The sequence below is a fragment of the Meles meles genome, chromosome 3, assembly GCF_922984935.1.
Source record: "Meles meles chromosome 3, mMelMel3.1 paternal haplotype, whole genome shotgun sequence".
Classification (NCBI taxonomy): Eukaryota; Metazoa; Chordata; class Mammalia; order Carnivora; family Mustelidae; genus Meles; species Meles meles.
Window position 1 is genome coordinate 157442467 of NC_060068.1, and position 14212 is coordinate 157456678.

General features: G+C 45.4%; 1 protein-coding gene across 1 annotated transcript in view; it reads left to right on the forward strand.

Annotated features, from left to right (window-relative positions):
* Positions 1–14212, forward strand: part of ADAMTS12 (ADAM metallopeptidase with thrombospondin type 1 motif 12) — a 302673-nt gene that overhangs the window by 237398 nt on the left and 51063 nt on the right. Inside the window, exons 15-17 of the mRNA XM_046000900.1 lie at positions 2917–3161; positions 4921–5059; positions 10638–10764. Of these exons, the coding sequence (XP_045856856.1) occupies positions 2917–3161; positions 4921–5059; positions 10638–10764 (511 nt within the window). The remainder of the gene's footprint in view (positions 1–2916; positions 3162–4920; positions 5060–10637; positions 10765–14212) is intronic.

The window sequence follows — 14212 nt, forward strand, 5'->3', positions numbered from 1 at the left end:
CAGAGAGGCAGGCAGAGAGAGGGAGGAAGCAGGCTCGCCACTGAGGAGAGAGCCTGATGTGGGGCTTGACCCCAGGACCCTGAGACCATGAACTGAGCCAAAGGCAGAGGCTTAACCCAATGAGCCACCCAGGTACCCCAGCTTTCTACCCTTACTTTTTAATAGGATTCTCATTTCTATAAAGAAGACCGTTGAGGGTAAGATACTCAGGGGGATTTTTAAAATCTCTTTCTACCAACCACATTTTTTATTAAAAATGCTATTTTAAGAATTGGTTAGCAAACCTTGGATATATGTATACGTACTTTCCACCTAGGTATGTGATATAGCATAGGTAACTTCCTCTCTTGGGAACTCAGTTTTCTCATTTAGTGAGCAAAAAACTTTGTGGCCATTCGTTTCCAATTAAATGGCCACTAATAGCAGATTGGTTAAATAAATGGGTTTATGTTATTTTTGCAGTTGTTGAAATGCTCAAAAAATATGGAAAGATATGTAAGGTATATTAAATCCAAAAAGCAGTACCTTGGAATAGTTCACGTAACACAATCCCACTGGTTTAAAAAATTTTGTGTATATGTGCTTTGTGTATGCAAGCAAAAATTTTAGAAGAGAAGCCAATAAACTATTAACTGTAATTGTCTTTGGAACATACAATAGAAGGAAGGAAAATTGAAATTTTTATTTTTCATTTTATACTCTTCTCAAGTGTGGGATTTCTTATTATGGGCAAAGGAGTCTTGTGGTACATCGTGGTTCTTTTTAACTCCAAATTGCTATAGTTTTATCTTTTTGCTTTCCCCTAGATACTCTTTTACAAATACGTATTACAAATGTGCATTACTTTTGGTCACAGCTAAATCTGCCTCAGCTTACATCTTCTGTGTGTAAACTGTTGAGAAGCAGCACTTAGATTCACTGAAATCTTTAATCTAATCTGAGGTACCTCCACTTCAAATTTGGGAGAATTTGATAAACATTTCTCATGATAAACATTTCTCATTTTGGATTTCCTCTCTTAAGTGAAAGATAAAAAACAAAAGTCTTTTGGATTTTTTTTCCATTTAGTTCTCATCTCTTTTTGGAGGGGGGTGATTTGCTGTTTGTAAACAAAGGTGATGCCAGTCGATCTTCTTGCATGAGTTCTGCTACGAGAAGGCAGGGGACATCCCAAGTCAGAAAGCGGCTGCAGGGCGCAACACTCCAAAGCATTTCAGAAAATTGGATTAGCCTCCTGACATGTGATAAATAGTTTCCCTGAACTCATTATAAATTTGTAGTTTTAGGGCACTTGGATGGCACAGTTTGTTGAGCATCCAACTCTTGGTTTGAGCTCAGGTCATGATCTCAGGGTTGTGAGATTGAGCCTTGCATCGGGCTCCACGCTCAGCTCAGAATCTGCTTCAGATTCTCTCTCCCTCTCCCTCTGCCCCTCCCTGCTCACATTCTCTCTCTCTCTCTCTCAAATAAATAAAAAAAATTATTAGAAAATTTGTGGTTTTAATCAGCTGTCTCAGGCAAGTATTGCGAGGACCAGATGGAATTTAATCAAATACTACAAGTATTTGCTGGATGGGAGCTGCCAGTTTGAGAAATAGAGCAGAGGATGTGGCCTGAGCTTCTGAGACAGTCGTACCTGCCGGCCAGCCCTAGGATCTGAGCTCCCAGCACCCTCCATTACTGTAGTGTCTGACGGAGAGGAAACAGTCGAGTTACTTCCAGGTGACAGAGACAAAGGTTTACTCGTGGCTCGAAAACCTAGTGTCTCTCCAGTGCAAAATGACCAGGATGATCAGGGTCTTAAAGCCAACACTTATATGGAAAGGTTAAAAGAACAAAGAACGTTCCGCTTAGAAAAGAAAAATAATGAAATATCGGAGTTATGAGGCATGTCAAACATCTCGCTGGAGCCCATTCATGATGCAGAGGACATTCAAAGAAGTTAAGTAAGTCAGTGAACACCACAGAGCTCACTGAAGGTGATGCAAAAACTGGGACTCACGTGTTCTGACCCCCTTGCCCTGGCATGTTCACATGCCATCCCCAAAGTCCGTGTTTTTTTCCATTCTATCGCACTGATGATGTGATGGTTCTTAGGAAGCACAAATAGGATAAATGCATGAAGTGTTTAGCACCGAGTCTGCCAAAGGGAGGAAAACATTATGTGTTCATTCCTTTTGTCCCCAGTATGTCTCCTGCCATGATATCCAGTAAATGAGGGTAGGACAATAGCTTGACTTGATCATCATCTTTAAATGGACACCCTCTGTGCTTTATCAGGAAAGTAGAATGTAAGTTCATATTTCAGCAAAACATAAAAAATAAGAAAAAACCTGTTTAATGAATAGAATTGTCCAGCAATACAAAAAGCTGTGATCAGAGCAGAGTTTTTCATCAGGAGCTATATTCAAGAGTGCCAGGTGGCAGATCATCCAAGATTCCCTCAGGGATTCTCTTAATGAATTTAAGCTATGATTAGATTATTTCTAAGAGTCTATCTTTAATTTGCAGGCAGTGGGGACGCATGAGCAGAAGGGCATATCCAATACAGGGTTCAAGAAAATTCATCTGATAGCAGCAACAAATGGGGAAGTAGAAATGCTAATGGGAAGCTAGTTAGGCTGTATATTTTTGAACTATCAACTTAAAATCACAGAAAAGTCAATTCTGGATCAACCCCAAACCTTTTAGAGTCAAGTCTGCCTTTATTTCACCTCTTCTCTCAAAACTGTGTGCACACTGAGTCACAGAGCTCCTGAGAATTCGGCTCCTGCCCAAGCTCTTTAAAATTCCCCATGTTGACCACCCAGGAGGAATGCAAGCGCGCTCAACAATGGGGATGAATGATGGGCCAGAAATAGGTAGTGTTCAGCTAAGCCAGTGTGCCGCTTTCATTACTGTGTCTTCTCTCCTTAGGTTATGTTGACATCGGACTGATTCCAAAAGGAGCAAGGGACATACGGGTCATGGAACTTGAGGGAGCTGGAAACTTTTTGGCCATCAGGAGTGAAGACCCCCAAAAATATTACCTCAATGGAGGGTTCATTATCCAGTGGAATGGGAACTACAAGCTGGCGGGGACCACGTTCCAATACGACAGGAAAGGAGACCTAGAGAAGCTGATGGCCACGGGTCCTACCAATGAGTCAGTGTGGATCCAGGTAATGTGGAAGCAAAGGCAACTGCTGATAGGTATATTAATTAGGGTCTTTCTGATTTTCTTTTCCAAGGTGTTTTCTATGAGACACTAATTAAGAACCTATAAAACCTCCTTTAACAAGGAGCAGGGAGGAAAGCAAGACATTACTTTGTGCTGTTAATCCTTTATTGCCTAGAAATTGCTGAAACCCTGAAAATGAAGTGCTGGGGCCCCAAAAGTCATCAGTTGGGAGTTTGGAGTTCAGCTTCCAGTATGATTGAAATAGGCTGTGCATTGGAGGGTGATTGTTTCTCAGGTGTGAAAAAGGTGCTCTCAGTTTATGTCCACCTGGCATGAGTTTCCAGGTAGCTTTCTGGCAGTGGTGATGGACTAACATGGTTTTGCATATGTTATCCTGTGGTTGTTCGTAGGCAGGAGGTTTGACTTTGTGAAGCTCTTGGAGGAGAATGGGGTCATAAGGTAATACATGCACCTTAAAGGCATGGGTGATTCATCTTTCATGTTGGCAAGAAGCTATAGAGAAAGAGTGAAATCATTATAGCAGGAGAGACAAGGCTGGTTGGGGATGACCAGTGGTCCAAGAGAGAGTCAGATCTAACCATCTTCAGAAGTAAGAGGGAGATGATTCCAGAGGCAGAGATCAGAGCACTCACAATAGCCAGAGATGAAGGCTTGACAGCTATGAGTCATAAATGTCTAGAAACCAGACATCTTACCCACCGATGTGGCAAAGATTTCTGTGCAGGAATCCTGATCCCAAGGAGCATCCAGTCCATTACCTTTAAGTTTAAGATGAAGCCATTTTAAACGTATGGTAAGGAGCACCTGGGTGGCTCAGTCAGTTGTGTGTCTGACTCTTGGCTTCTGTTCAGGTTGTGATCTCAGAGACGTGAGATGGGTCCCACATCGGGCTCTGTGCTTAGCGTGGAGTCTGCCTGGGATTCTTTCCCTCTCCTTCTGCTCCTTGCCTGGCTCGGATGCTTGCTCATTCTCTTTCTCTCTCTAAAATAAGTAAATAAATAGAAGCTTTAAAAAGAAATAAATAAACATGTGATAAGTTGATTGCCTACGGGAGAGGGAAATAAAGGAAGACCCCAAGAGTGGTATGACTTGGCTAAAGCCCATGACCATTTTTACCCCTCAGAACTATAAGCTTTAAAGGAACTAACCAGCCTGAGAGCTGGAGAAGAGTGTCATAAGACAATAGCAACAACAATAATAAGCGTCAGTGTTTATAGAATGCTAGCTCCATGCCAGGCGCTAGTCTATTCATAGCGAATCACTATATATTTATTTACTTATTTAACTCTCACAACACCCCTTTCAGTCATGCTCTTATCATCCTCACTTTGTTAATGGGGAAACTAAGGCACAAAGCGATTAACTAACTTACATGTAATCACCAAGTTAGTAAGTTCACAAGGGTGCAAGTTGACCCACCAGTCTGTTGTTGGAAAAGACGCCACCCCATTCCCTCAGAGCAGTTTCTGTAAGAGCAAACCTCCCTGGGAATTCATCCAAGAAATAATCGAGTGGAGATGAAGTATAGGTAGATGTAGACATGGACGTAGACTGATACAGATACCGAGAGATGTGTCGATGGGTGTGGGGGGGGTGGTGATATGTTCATGTATCGGCATTTGCTCCGATGCATGCCTTCGTCACTACTTTAAGAGGATGGGCGTTCTGTGGTGTTGTCACTAAACTGCGTTTTGTAGTATCAAGTCATGAGAGGAATGTCACCCCCTTTTGCCTTTCAGCTTCTGTTCCAGGTGACTAATCCCGGCATCAAGTATGAGTACACAATCCGGAAAGATGGCCTTGACAACGACGTGGGAAAACTGGTGTACTTTTGGCAGTACGGCCGCTGGACCGAGTGCAGCGTGACGTGTGGGACAGGTGGGTGACAGCTGCTGTATCTGGAAGTCCTTGTCCTTTTCACAAAAGACCATCCAGGGGTGCCCAGAGGTCTGTAGGCTTCCACAAACATGGCCCAGGGGCCTCCATGGGAGCAAATATGCTGGTCATGGTCTAAAGACAGAGGCAGTTTTCCCTTTATACCATCCTTCATGTGTTTGAAAAAAGCGTTATGTGTCTTATTTTGTCTTGTTTTCAGCTTTATTGAGCTGTAAGCAACACTGATACCGTGTCAGTTTAAGGTTTACCACTGGACGATTTGGTGCACGTGTATATTATGAAACGTTTACCATGATAAGGTCCCACGCCCACCATCGCACATAGTTACCTTTTTTGTGTGTGGTGAGGAAATTCACGATCTGCTGTCTTAGCAACTTTCAAGTATACAACACAGGATTACATGTGCTCTAAAAAGCAAAACAGAAAGATTGAAAAGCCTGGTTGAGGACCTGATTTCTGCAAAAGTCAAGCACCCCACCCAGAGGCGTTCTGTAAACATGGCCAAACCCGAACCGAACCGTAAGAAGCTCTCCTGATTCCCACCCACTGCTCTTTTTTCTGCCTCCAGTTTACCAAGTATTTGTATCTATGAGGAGAGTAGCTTTCTTGTAAAATTAAGCATTGGAGAGATTCCTTGCTGTTAAGTATGTCAGGATGGAATAAGTTCTTTTTGTTTTTGTTTTTGTGTTTTTTAAAGATCTATTTACTTATGAGAGGCGGGTGGGGGGCAGGCAAAGGGAAAGAGAGAATCTTAAGCAGGATCCCCACTGAGCACAGACAAGGTGGGGCTTGATCTCACCACCCTGAGGTTACAACCTGAACGGAATCAAGAGTCAGACACTTAATCAAGTGAGCCAACCAGGAGCCCAGGATGGACTGATTTCTGCTGCCGGAACAAAGAAATCAAAATCTCAGGAATTCAACACAATGTGGATTTATTTCTAACCTATTCTAAGTCTAGTGCAGGTTGGGTGGCCCAGCTTCATCTCGGAGCTAAGACATCTGAAAGGAGTGGCTCCCAGTATGCCCTGCAGGAGAAGAAAGAATTGGAAGAAGCAGACTGGCTCTTTTTCTTTTTTTTTAAAGATTGTATTTATCTATTTGAGAGAGAAAGAGAGAAAGAGAGCATGAGCAGGAAGAAGGGCAGAGGGAGAGGGAGAAGCAGGCTCCCCGCTGAGTAGGGGCCCGATGCGGGACTCGATCCTAGGACCCCAGGATCATGACCTGGGCCGAAGGTGGATGTTTAACCAACTGAGCCACCCATATGTCCCAGACTGGCTCTTATTAAGGGCTTTGGCCTGGTGGTGACACAGATGATTTCTGCTCATCTTTTGTTGGTTGGCCTTAGTCCTCTGGCTACAGGAACTGCAGAGAGAAGGCAGGAACTGTGGACAAGCGCAGGGACATCCGTGCGGCTCTCTCTGCTGCAGGCTAGATGCAGTTCTCTGAGGCCTGGGAGGGCAGGGTCCAGGCCTGTCAGGTATGTGGGGCTCTTTACTCATTTGAGGGGCTTTAATTGTAGTACCAGGTGAGAAGGCCTCTGCCTCGGTCTCTCCTTTTGGATCGTGTCCCAGTCTGTTCTGGAACTTCCTGACTCGAGTCTGTCACTACAGTCTAGAAAGTAGGGCCCCACCAGGGTGAAGGGCCCAAGTCAGCAATGGAGCCATGGGAGTGAAAGTGAAGGAGTGAATAGTTCAGAAGAACCCAGTCTACTCCCCCATGGGCTTCCCACTCACATCCTGCGTCTCTGTACCCCTCATTCCCCTGCTCTCTCCCTACCCCAGGAAGCAGTCCTGGAAAGAGGTCCAGCAACAGACACTGAGTGACACCACCATCAACCTAATAAACAACACTTGTATCACCAGCTTCTTTCTCTCCTTGCTTTAGTACAGAAACCAAGGGTTCGCCTTTAGAAATCCAGGGGATCATGTTCATTTCAAAATGTGTGATGTTTCAAAAATCCGAAACCTCTGGAAATCTATTAGGCCCAAGGTGGGATGTGTGGCAGCAGCCGGTCGTGGGGTCGGTGTCACTGGCGGGGTTGGTGTCGGTGATGTTACCCCAGGGCTGCTGCGAGCATTTCTTTCCAGATGTCCCACCCCACTGCATGGTGAGGGCTGGGCTAGCCCAGGAGCTCAAGGAATTTAAGCAGAAGATCAGTTGGCGAAAACTAGTTCTCTGAGGAGCAGTTGCAAGGAAGATGAGGGTGTGAGGACTGTGGTCACCGATGCTTTTCCAGATCTCATTCCCATTTATTTCTTCTTTCCACAAAGCATAGGGTTAGACGTAGGCTAAATCATTTGTGCTGGAACACCAAGGAGGTTTGAAAACTCAGCCAGTCCAGATTGGGCAGGGTTCCCTCCACAAACCAGGAGAACATCCCCCCATATGTTCCATGCAATGAATTCTTTGCATTACACACACAGCATTTCAGAGCATAGGAATGCAACACAAATGGCTGATGTGTGCGGTCACCGGAAAGCTGGCTGCTCTTAGCTAGGAGACGAAATGTCCTGATGTCCTGACGAGGTGTGAATCAGGCATTTAGTGTTGACCCAGCCGGACTCTTGGCCTGCTTGGACGAATGTCATCCTTGTTGGTAAACCTTAACGGAAATTATCAGGGAGTCGTCAGTGTCCATGCACTCACCCCAGTGTCAGTCCCACTGCCCATTTGAGTGACGGTGAGCTCTCTTACTGTGATGGAGAAGAAAGACAGCATTTCTTCTCTCATGCTGTCAGACACAGAGGGCGAAAGGCTAACATTCTCCCAGGACACACGTTGCTAAATTTAGAGACGGAAGACTGCGTGAAGCACTAAATCAGTCAATGATGTTTTATTTCCTTTGAATGAAAACTTTCTACGTCTTTAAAGTACGTTAAATACTTTACTGGAAAATTGAAAGTAGAAAAAGTCACCCCCTTGACACATGCCTTTTTGTGCTTTGCTTTGTTGCCTTTCAGTATCCTTTTTTCTAGTCATGGACGTTTCTAGTTGTGTGCACGTGGATGTATTTACATTTGTACACACTCACCTTCACTGAACGTCGTGATGTGGGTAACCTTTCCAAGCACTACTTGGTCTTCACAGCTGTCATTTTTATGGGTCATTTTTATATTTCCCTGGGAAGACAAAGCAAAATGTCTTTAGCCAATTCCCTGTAAAGAATGATTTCATTAGTGTTAATCTGTCATTGAAATGTCTAGGTTCAAAGAGTGTAAATATTGTGGTAATATGAAGAAACTTACTACCATATTGATTCCCCTAGCAAAAGAGTTACAAACGAGTAGTAGCAATCACTTTGTTTTGTTTTGTTTTGTTTGTATTGTTACTGTATTATTTTAGCTTTACACTTTGTCGCTGGAAAGCATGACAAATGTCCTGGGAAAATGGAGTCGTAACAACAAACTCCTGCTTACCAGCCACTCAGCTTTCTCGGCTCTTACCATTACTCATGCTTATTTCAATTTTCCTGTTTAAAGAAAAGAAATTGCACAGATATACGTGAAGACCAACTTTCCTGACTCCACTCCCTTTCCTCTTCTCCCAGAGCTAACTAGGGTCATGAAACCAGTACATATTATTTTCATGCATGTTGTTAAATACTTGTATTATACGCGTGAACAGCCATATACATTAAAAAAATATTGTTTCTCAGGCATTTACACTTTCTATAAATAGTGTCATACTCTATTATCAGTCGTTGTCTTGCAGGTTTTACTCAGTACTGTGTTTTGAGATTAAATCCACACTAATGAAAGTGGTTCTAGTACATTCGCTTGAATAGCTGCAAAATGTCCCATTGTGCAAATATGCAGTTATTTAAATGTTCCACTGTTTTGCAGTTATAAACATATTTGTAATGGTATAATGACCACCTTTCCTCAATATCATGGAAGCTCAAAATAACCATGTACATTTCAGATAGGTGAGCATATCCCTGAAAAGCATGAGAATCACAGTGCACCTGGGTGGCTCAGTCGGTTAAGCCGCTGCCTTTGGCTCAGGTCATGTTCCCAGGGTCCTGGGATGGAGCCCTGCATCAGGCTCCCTGCTTAGTGGGAAGTCAGCTTCTCCCTCTCCCTCTGCAGCTCCCCCCGCTCGTACTGTCTCATATTCTGTCTATCAAATAAATAAATAAAATCTTAAAAAAAAAAAAAAAAGGCATGAGAATCACAAATAGGAACACACATTCCACTCTGACCCTGATGTGTGACCATATAGTGATGCTGAGAAGACAGTTCACTTCTTTGGAAAATCAGAGTCTGATACTTCCTTGATGATTTTAAAATAGCATTCATTTCGGTACTAGCCCATCTGGCTTCATCTGCTATAATTGTCAGGTAGGGTCAACCCAGTGAAGATATTGCTCTCTAACAGTATCTGCAAGATTTTTTTAATATTCAGGAGTCATAAAAATAATAGAGATATTTATTGAGATGGATTTAAGCATATGCTGTGGAATGAGGTTTATCTAGTTTATCATATACATAAATACATAGTATTTATCAGATAAATTACGAGTAATATACAGTGATAAACACCATTAATTCCAAGGAGAAACTGACACACCACGATTAACTTTGCCCTCTGTATGTAACGCGGTATCTGCCCGGCCAGTCCGCTGTTCAGCTCACTGCTCATCCAGCATACTGTCCCATGGGGATACTGTTAACGTAGCAAGAGGGATTTTACGTAATAAATTGTTCCCTTCTGCTACTTCTGGAGTCAGGAGCATTGAACAAGGACACTTATCTTCGCTACTCATGGGCAGAAACAAGCCTTTTGGGGTGGCGTTTCCAACCTCTGAGAGTCACCTGACATTTTCATTTTAGGTTTTGACATTAAGAATTTGCCAGACTACCCGAAGTTTTCATGTAATTAAGTATCTAAGTCTCTCTCTTCTCTGCTCTACCGTGGCGGGTGCACACTAGCGTCTCTGGCTTCAACCACGTCAGCCTGTATTCCGCTCACATTGTCTAAACGTCTCTACAGGTGCTCGTGTCTTTCCAGAGACTCCTTCCGTGTGTCATGAGAGTTCCTTTTATATGTTGCATCCAGCTGTTGACAGCGTTTTATTTATATGATGAAAGAAGCATAACACAGTCTTATCAGTTGAGAAAGCCTGAGTAGTTGAAAGGTTGCCCGTCTCTCCAAAAGAAGCTCCTTACCTTCTCCGTTCCTTTATTACAGTAGGAGCAATCGAGTTCTAACACCATAATATCTGTTTTCATTATTTAAATCTCACTTTGTTTTTTATTTGGCATATATGCACTTGTCTTGTTCTCCACAGCTAGGTCATAATCTATACATTAGATTATGTATCAATCTACCTATATTATCTATAGTCCTTCTCAAGCACGACCTCCACATGGCCAGCTGCCATGTGGGTGGGTTAGAGACCCCATTCCGCATGCACACTTTAAAAACCAGACACCTTGCAGACAGCTTTCCCATCAGCCATAAGCATGATCACTTGACATGACCAGGGGACTTCACTTGACACTAAGCATGTGGGCTCAGGATTTAATATGTGTGAACCCTTCTGCCCGACCCCCAGGTGTTCGCCGGCAGACTGCCCATTGCATAAAGAAGGGCCATGGGATGGTGAAAGCTACATTTTGTGACCCAGAAACCCAGCCCAATGGGAGACAGAAGAAGTGCTATGAAAAGGATTGTCCACCCAGGTAAGTGCTGAGAAGAATTAGGACTCTGTGTGTCTGCCTAGAATGAAGTCTGATTGGGGCATCTGGGTGGCTCAGTTGGTTGAGCACCTGGCTCAGGTCATGATGTCAGGGTCGTGAGATCGAGCCCCAAGTCCAGCTCTGCAGTGGGTATGGAGCTTGCTTAAGATTCTCTTTCTCCCTCTGTCCTGCCCCGCTTGTGCTTTCCCTCTCTCTCTAAAAAAAAACAAAACAAAACAAAAACCAAAAAACAAAGCATGATATCTGATTTAATAGTAAAGGCTTGTGAGGCTCTGTGGTTAGAATAAGTATAGGAAAACTCTTCAGGTTCCTGTGGCTTTGCTGTTGGAGCCCTAGGCAAGCTGTGAGTGAGGACATTTTCTCCCCATCGAGCAAGATTCCTTACAAAGCTGGTGTGCTCTGTGTCTGCTTATTTGGTTAAGATTAAGTCTCAGAGTGTTGTTGAAGAGAATACTATGTGGGTCCCCCAAAAGTTCTTGAGCTAACAGTGTAGCTTCCCAAGAGCACCATGCGGGGCCGCGGCGGCGTCCCCCTTCAGATCACATGCCTGTCTGCACGGAAGGCAGCCTGCAAGAGTGGCCTTCCTGGCCAGGCTTTCCCGGTGTCAGCACTGTGGACATCTGGAGCCGGTAAGTCTTGGTTGGGGCGACTGTCCTGTGTGTGGGAGGGCGCTCAACTGCACCCCTGGCCTGTATCTGCTTAGATGTTAGTAACAAGCCCCCTCCCCCAACTTCCTCCGGGTTGCCACTACCAGTGATATGTTCCGACATTGCCAAGTGTCTCATAGAGGACAGAAGCACCCTTGGTGGAGACCCAGCATTCTAGAGCTGTGCACTCTAGAGCTGTGCTCGCCATATTGGTTCTAGATCCGGGATCCTGGAGGGTGGCTGGAATATTATCAGGGACTTGTGTTAAAGACAGAGGAAGAAAACAAACAAACCAAGAATCAGGAGGAGCAGGAGGGAGAGAGAAAGACAGAGGGGCGGGGGGGAGGGAGAAGGAATGAATCTGGATAAATCTGGAAGAATCTGGTAAAAAGAAGAGCCCAGGCAAGTCAGTGAGGGCAGGCCGTGCTGCTCTCTGGTGGGGGCAGAGAAGTGGCACCGAGCGGCCGGAGCCAGAAGGTTGATTCTTGGTCCAGCTCCGGGGTTCCTGGAGGGGAAAGAGTGGGCTGGGAGGTGGGAGCTAGACCTGCCCTGCCTCACCTCACCATGGTCCCCTCCCCCTGGCTGCAGCTCCTGCCTGCACTAGGCTTTGTCTGTAGCTGCTGCACCCTCCTCCTGTACCTTCCTCCAGAAAGGGTGAGCCAGGAAGGAGCTCCGTTTGTTGGGGCTCATCGCTAGCCCGCTGCTCTGCAGGGCTCGCGAGCTGCCTCACACTTCGTCTCCCTCAAGGTTAAGGACCCTCTACCAGTAATTCCTCTTGCGCGCTTGGGATTCTTGCCTCCCTTTTCCGGACCCCTCTCTCAGACGGGTCAGATACCCTCTTAACACCACAGCTGTTTCTTTCCGGACTCTAATTTTGTCCCTGGCGTTCAGGTTCTCATTTTCATCACATTACATAGTCTCCCTCGGCCTGAGTGTTGCCAGCAAATATTTATTAAGCCTCTGTTATTTCCCACGAGAGGCACCGTGGTGATTACAGGCATGTAACCGTTACAATTTACTGAGCGCTGAGACTCCATGAGTCAGTAAAGGCTGGATATTCCATCTCCTTCCCTGGTTCCTCACTGAACTCTTAAAACCTTTGGAACCACCCAAGGGCTGTATCTTGTTATATGCAAACCAAGTGCGGGGGGGGGGGGGGGGGGGGGGGGTAGCTGTCCCCATCCCCCACCCCCCACCCCCGCAGCCTCAGGGTGGGAGCTGGCCGCCTGGGGAACCTGTGACCAGAGGGTTTGAACTTGGCGGATCCCCGCCCCCCACCTCCGGGGATGGCCAAGGGGCTGGAGGTTGAGTTAATCACTAATGGCCAATGATTTCATCCAACATGCCTGTGCAGTGAAGCCTCCATTAAAAAAAAAAAAAAAATGAAAACATAAACAAGCCCTAACTGGAGGGGAATGGACAGCATCCTGCTGGCCAGATCCACGGGGGTGCTGGGAGGGCACTGTGCCCCCAAGAAGGTCTAGATGCTCTGCCAGTTTTCCCCTGGACTCTGCTCTCTGCGCCTCTTCCATCTGGCTGGTCCTGAGTTATATCCTTTTATAATAAACCAGTTTTCTAGTAAGTAAAACTTTTCTTGAGTTCCGTGAGCCCCTCTAGCAAATTATTGAGCCCTTGGCAGGGATTGTGGGAACCCCTGATTCGTAGCCAGCTGGTGAGAAGCACAGGTCACAGGTGACCGCCTGGACGTGAAGAGAGGGGGTTGAAGGCAGTGTCATGAGGCTGAGCCCTTGACCTGCCCGGTCTGCACTAACCCCAGACACTGAGGGTCAGAATTGCTTGGTGTGCAAAACCCACACAGTAGTTGCAACAGAAGTAATGTGAAAGTAGAGTAGAAAAAAACAGTGGGTTTTTGGTTTTTGTTTCTTTTAAAGAGAGAGCAGTAGAGGGGCAGGCAGAGGGAGAAGGAGAGAGAGAATCGTAAGAAGGCTCCCGGCCCAGCCCAGAGCCCAATTCAGGGCTTGATCTCATGATTCTGAGATCATGACCTGAGCCCAAATTGTGAGTCAGACGTGTACCGACTGGGCCACCAAGGCACTGTGGAAATAGTGGGATTTTTCAGCACTGCCTTCACTTCTGACGATGTTTTAGAGATACCTTCTATCTTCTCTTTATTGTTCTCAACTACTCAGGAAAATAACTATTATTATGTCATTTTCACAGAGAAAGAAATTTTCTTCACCTCACTTAGTACCATGCAACTAGTAGATAGCAGAGGTTCGAACCCAGGGCTGTCCGTCTCTAAGTCCGTCATCTCCGTTACATACCCCCAGAGATAGGCACGTCCCTCTCCCCATCCAGGCTTTGTCTGAAGCAAAGCAAGCTCTGTGCCAGGTGTGGTGGGAAGTTCTCCATGCAGACACTAACCTGCTGAGGCCAAGGTAGAGCTCCAGGGACGTGGGCTATGTACGTCAAAGCGACACAGTCACTCAGATTCTGAGATCAGCTCTGGTTTTAGAACAGACATCAATCTGTTGCTGACATTTTCTTATTTCCCTGTGGCTGAAACTTGGCCTCACTCTTTTCAGAATTCACCTTCCATAAGGGGGTTAACTTAGCTGTGTCCACACTCCAGCTGTAAGAATTTCTAGCTGGAGGTAACTTTACAGTAAGGGGTACCACCAGTGGGAGAGGGAGAAGGAGGTTGGGGCACGAGTCCAGAGGCTGAAGGGCTCTTGGGGAGGAGCTGAGCTGAGGGGGAAGCCCATGGACACGGAAGAGGACCCTTGATGAAGGAATTCTTACATAATAGCCGCTGAGCTCTG